Here is a 6,006-nt window from a genome sequence, read left to right as displayed (position 1 = left end):
CAAACAAAAGGATCTTTTGGTTTCTACAGCCAATAATTTCTTTAAAATGTTACCAGTAGGGGAAACAGTATGTCCCCGGGGTAGGGGGTGCAGAGAGGGGCAGCTTGCAAACAATGGAAGAGGCAGTGTGACTGTGTGGGGAATTCATAATACTTAACTCCTTTCATCTCAAAGCACTTCACAAAACTGGGAGCCCTAGCAAGCGAAGAGACTCACTCGCCTGAAGTAACAGCAGGTTGGGGCCAGAGCTGGGCCTCCACAGGGAGGGGGGTGAAGCCACGTGGAAAGGGGGTAGCAGGCTCACCCCGGCCCCCGCCCGGCCCCACGCCTGTGTTGCATGCACCCTGCAGGCTCTGGGCCCGTGCTCTGGGCAGGGGCTCTGAACAGCCAGCGCTGACCTCCCAGGCTGGGCTGCTGCGGGGCTCGTGCCCCCAGCCCGAGGACAGCAGGCGCCTCGAACCCGGCTCTCTGAGAGGGGGGAGCAGGAGAGGCGGGACGGAGAGTCCTCCAGCGTGCCAGAGTGGCCGGGAAAGGGTTCCCGGCGTTCCGCGGGCAGGCCCCGGCGGCTTCCGGTCTGCACCGGAAGTCTTTGAGCTGGGGCGGCGCGCGCGTGCGGGCTGTTGGGGGTAACGGTTTCTTCCGTCTCTCTCTCTCTCTCTCTCTCTCCCTCCCTCCCGCCGGTTGGCTGAGGCTCGCTCGCGGCCATGGCGTATCGCGGGCAGGGCCAGAAGGTGCAGAAGGTGATGGTGCAGCCCATCGTATCCTGCCGCGGGGGAAATGGGGCTGGGGCTGGGGCTGGGCGGGGAGGGGGAAGTGGGGGGGGACTGGCGGGCGGGAGAGATTGAGAGGACGGAGATGGGGATTAGGGGGAGATGGGGGCTGGCGGGAGGGAGAGGAGAGGGAGGAGGGGCTGGGCGGGATAAGGAGGGGATGGGGGGCTGGCGGGAGGGAGAGGGGGGGCCAGGGAGGGGGAGGAGATGGGGGCTGGCCGGAGGGAGTGGGGGGGGCAGGGAGGGGGAGGGGATGGGGGGCGGGCGGGGGGGCAGAGATCGAGTTTGCCATGCAGCCCCTCACACGGGCATTACATGCTGGGGGGTCTAGTGCCTGGGGTGGGGCCTGGGTGTACTGGGAAGGGGCCACTCTTTATCAGAGTCCCAAGGGGGAAGCGGTGTGTTCAATGCCAGCTGGACTTCTCCCCCTCCCCTCCAAGAAACAAACCATGACTTGCCTCAGAATAAGGTGCTCTTACAATGGGAACTTTGGTTATAACCAGATGAGTTGTTACAGTGACACATGTTGTGCTAGGAGCTGCTTCTGTGCTTTTCCTTAAGTGCTGTGTTACAGAACCTCATCTTCAGGTACCTGCAGAATGTAAGTAATGCTGTCTAACTATCAACTCCTTGTGTGATTGTAAATATGATCCAAACAAAAACAGGTGGTTTTAGCCATGGTCATGTTGCTGAGATTTACATCTGATACATCTTGTCTTTGGAGTGTGGAAGGATTCTTTCTTCCTTCCTTCTTCAGCAAGGAGCAGGGATTCATAAACTGATCAGTTTCTTCCATCTCTAACTAATAATAGTACTGATAATATTTGACGTATTAGCTCTTAAGGTTTTGGGGGGGTTTTTTGTACTGAATAGCTTCCTGCCACCAAACTGTATTGTGGGTCAAAGTTTAATATTTTGTTAGCATGCCAAGAAATAGTAATGCATACTAAAGGTTTGATCCTAAGGTAAAGTGTACAGTGATGTGCTTGTGTGTAATAACCCTGGCAGCCCGACAGGATCTGAATACAGGTGTCAGGTTCAGGTTAGGTTGGGTATTATTTGTGTAGCATACATTCAGGCGCAGCTCAGATCGGATAGGCTCTTATCACTGATTGTGTTGACTGCCCTAGACCATTGCAACCTCACCTAAACCCAGTGGGACCTGACTACAAGTGTTGGGTTCAGGTATGAAAACAATGAAATACTCTCGGGGTTGGGTTAAAATTGACTGTGATCTAGTTGGATTTGGGTCAGGCTTTAAAATTAGTCCTGAGCAGACTTCTACTATTGTTTACATACTAAAATTTATTCCTTTACATGTTCACAAATCCTCAATAATTGGAGAGAAAACATGCCTTTTTATTTATAAGATCTCTCAGGGCAACGTTAAGTTCTAATTTGGGTCTTCTTACAGAAACCGCAAAGAATATTTTTAATAATGACTTACAATGGGGCAAACAGATAATAATATCCTGTATACCAATGAGTAACTGTTGCTTGGAGTACCTGTGCTAATAATGTGCTTTCTTATCTTTTCCTTCCCCCCTCCCCGATTTTGCAGAGGTCCAGGATTCAGGTGTGGCTCTATGAACAGGTGAACATGCGCATAGAAGGCTGTATCATTGTGAGTGTCATGTTATATGCACTTTGCATCATTCATTTGTTTTTCCAGTTCACAAGTCCCATTTTCAACTCCCCAGGAAAAAGTAGTACAGTGAAGGAATAACACGCCACCCTCCCATCCCCTGTTTTCCAAGCAGTCGTCTTACTTAGATCCATTTAATCATAGCATCATAGGACCAGAAGGGGCCTCGAGAGGTCATCTAGGTCAGTCCCTTGCACTCATGGCAGGACTAAGTATTATCTAGACCATTCCTGACAGGTGTTTTTCTGTGTCCCCTTAGTGAAAGCAGCTCCTACTGTTGAGGCTTGAGACCAGGCAATTTTGTTCACTAACCACTTTGTTGTTGGTTCTTAGGGTTTTGATGAATACATGAACCTGGTTCTGGATGATGCAGAGGAGATACACTCAAAAACAAAAGCAAGGAAACAGCTGGGTAAGTCTGCATGGGTTAAATGATTTATGGCACCAAGCTGCATATATGAACCATGTGTGTGGCAGCAATATAAAATGCAGAGCAAATGAATAGCTTTGACTGAAGGATAGTGAAACCCATTGGTGAATAGCAAATGAATAGCATTAGTTCTGCTGTAGGTTAACTGTGTTGGGATTAGAGAGCTGATGAATGTTCTATTCTGATTAGCTGTATGTCAGAATCCAGCACTTCTCAAAGAGTGAGTGAGTCCTAAAATGAATCTGAATCTTTAAAAAGGTGGTTTAATAAACAACAGCTCTCTGCCTTCTCTTGGGTGTCAGGGTGGCTGGAGGAGGCCAATCTAAACTCCAGACTCCCATATCTATTTCTGTACTGTTGTATTAACTGGAGGTGTAATTTACCCCTTCATGAAACACTGGAGCTAGGGGTGACCCAGTGAAATTAATAGGCAGCAGGTTTAAAACAAGTGAAAGGAAGTAGTTCTTCACACAATGCACAGTCAACCTGTGGAACTCATTGCCAAGGGATGTTGTGAAGGCCCAAAGTACAGCCGGGTTCAGAAAATAATTAGGTAAATTCATGGAGGATAGGTCCATCAATGGCTAGTAGCCCAGATGGTCAGGGACAAAATCCTATTTACTGGGTGTCCCTGAACCTCTGACTCCCAGAAGCTGAGACTGGACAGCTGGGGATGGATCACTCTATAATTGCCCTGTTCTGTTCATTCCCTCTGAAGCCTCTGGCATCAGCCACTGTCAGAAGGCTGGATATTGGGCTCCATGGACCATTGGTTTGACTTAGTATGGCCATTCTTATGTTTTTAATTCATTTAAATACAACAGTCCTAGTACCCTCCCCACACACTCAGTTGTGTCTACACAACAAATTAAAACCTGTGTCTGGCCCGTGCAAGCTGACTTAGGCTCACAACGGCTCAATGTGGGGCTGTTTCATTGCTGTGTAGGCTTCTGGGCCTGGGCTGGAGCCCAGGCTCTAAGACCCTGTGAGGTGGGAGGGTCCCAGGGCTCAAGCTGGAGCCTGAGCCTGGACGTCTACACTGCAGTGAAACAGCCCCAAAGCCCTAGCCCTCTGAGCCCAAGGTGGCTGGCATGGGCCAGCCACAGGCGTCTAGTTGCTGTGTAATGACAGGTTTCAGTATAACAGCCGTGTTAGTCTGTATTCGCAAAAAGAAAAGGAGTACTTGTGGCACCTTAGAGACTAACCAATTTATTTGAGCATAAGCTTTCGTGAGCTACAGCTCACTTCATCGGATGCATACTGTGGAAACTGCAGAAGACATTATATACACAGAGACCATGAAACAATACCTCCTCCCACCCCACTCTCCTGCTGGTAATAGCTTATCTAAAGTGATCACTCTCCTTACAATGTGTATGATAATCAAGTTGGGCCATTTCCAGCACAAATCCAGGTTTTCTCACCCTCCGCACCCCCCCCCCCCCACACAAACTCACTCTCCTGCTGGTAATAGCCCATCCAAAGTGACCACTCTCTTTACAATGTGCATGATAATCAGGGTGGGCCATTTCCAGCACAAATCCAGGTTTTCTCACCCCCCTGTCCCCCTTTTCCAAAAACCACACACACAAACTCACTCTCCTGCTGGTAATAGTTCATCCCAAAGTGACCACTCTCCCTACAATGTGCATGATAATCAAGGTGGGCCGTTTCCAGCACAAATCCAGGTTTTCTCACCCCCCCCCCCACACACACACAAACTCATTCTCCTGCTGGTAATAGCTCATCCAAACTGACCACTCTCCTTACAATGTGTATGATAATCAAGGTGGGCCATTTCCAGCATAAATCCAAGTTTAACCAGAACGTGGGGGGGGGGGAAACAAGGGGAAATAGGCTACCTTGCATAATGACTTAGCCACTCCCAGTCTCTATTTAAGCCTAAAGTAATAGTATCCAATTTGCAAATGAATTCCAATTCAGCAGTTTCTCGCTGGAGTCTGGATTTGAAGTTTTTTTGTTTTAAGATAGCGACCTTCATGTCTGTGATCGCGTGACCAGAGAGATTGAAGTGTTCTCCGACTGGTTTATGAATGTTATAATTCTTGACATCTGATTTGTGTCCATTTATTCTTTTACGTAGAGACTGTCCAGTTTGACCAATGTACATGGCAGAGGGGCATTGCTGGCACATGATGGCATATATCACATTGGTGGATGTGCAGGTGAACGAGCCTCTGATAGTGTGGCTAATGTGATTAGGCCCTGTGATGGTGCCCCCTGAATAGATATGTGGGCACAGTTGGCAACGGGCTTTGTTGCAAGGATAGATTCCTGGGTTAGTGGTTCTGTTGTGTGGTTGTTGGTGAGTATTTGCTTCAGGTTGGGGGGCTGTCTGTAGGCAAGGACTGGTCTGTCTCCCAAGAGTCTCTCACAGATCTCTGTGTATATATAAAGTCTGCTGCAGTTTCCACGGTATGCATCCGATGAAGTGAGCTGTAGCTCACGAAAGCTCATGCTCAAATAAATTGGTTAGTCTCTAAGGTGCCACAAGTACTCCTTTTCTTTTTGTACTGAAAGGAAACTTCTGATCTGTACTGCAGTCTTTCCCATGGTAAGTGTTAATAGAAAGAAGCACTATGTAGGCACCAGGCAGACTTCTTTTTGAAAGATTTTCTGCAACAAAATTTTCTGCAAGTTAGACATTGCATGACCTGAGGATAATCTCTCTAACTGCCATTTCCGTTCTCCTTTGTGTTGCAGGTCGGATCATGTTAAAGGGGGACAATATTACTCTTCTACAAAGTGTTTCTAACTAGAACTTGTCATTCAGAGGGTGGAATACACTAAAGAGTGTTCCGAACTAGAATTTTCACTCAATGTGCGGGGTGGACTAAACATTATTATAAACAAGAGTCACTGTGCTGGGAAAGTGGATGGTGTTTTGAAAATAAAAACTCCAAATGAGCTTGATTTGAAAAGAGTAAAAACAGTAACTTCACTGGTGTCTTGAGTGTGAGCCAGTCTGGCAATTCTTCTTTGATAGTAACATTTTTTACATTGGAGAACCAATTAATGTCGGGGGTAATTTTTATGTTAACTGTGAACTTAAATTTATTTGATCTCATGCCTACATCCCTCCCTCACAGTTTTTGTTGGGGGAAAATATGTAATCTAAAATAAACCTTTTTTTCTTAAAA

General features: G+C 47.6%; 1 protein-coding gene across 1 annotated transcript; it reads left to right on the top strand.

Moving 5' to 3' along the window:
* Positions 1 to 595: 595 nt before the first annotated feature.
* Positions 596 to 6,006, top strand: SNRPE (small nuclear ribonucleoprotein polypeptide E). The gene is made up of 5 exons (XM_073320007.2): positions 596 to 758; positions 1,345 to 1,371; positions 2,332 to 2,394; positions 2,749 to 2,827; positions 5,570 to 6,006. Exons 1-5 carry the CDS (start codon positions 705 to 707, stop codon positions 5,623 to 5,625), a joined length of 279 nt encoding a protein of 92 aa, XP_073176108.1. The 5' UTR covers positions 596 to 704; the 3' UTR covers positions 5,626 to 6,006.

Source organism: Lepidochelys kempii, chromosome 21, assembly GCF_965140285.1.
Source record: "Lepidochelys kempii isolate rLepKem1 chromosome 21, rLepKem1.hap1, whole genome shotgun sequence".
Taxonomy (NCBI): domain Eukaryota; kingdom Metazoa; phylum Chordata; order Testudines; family Cheloniidae; genus Lepidochelys; species Lepidochelys kempii.
The sequence above is the reverse complement of the archived record's forward strand: the minus strand, read 5'-3'. Positions and strand labels throughout refer to the sequence as shown.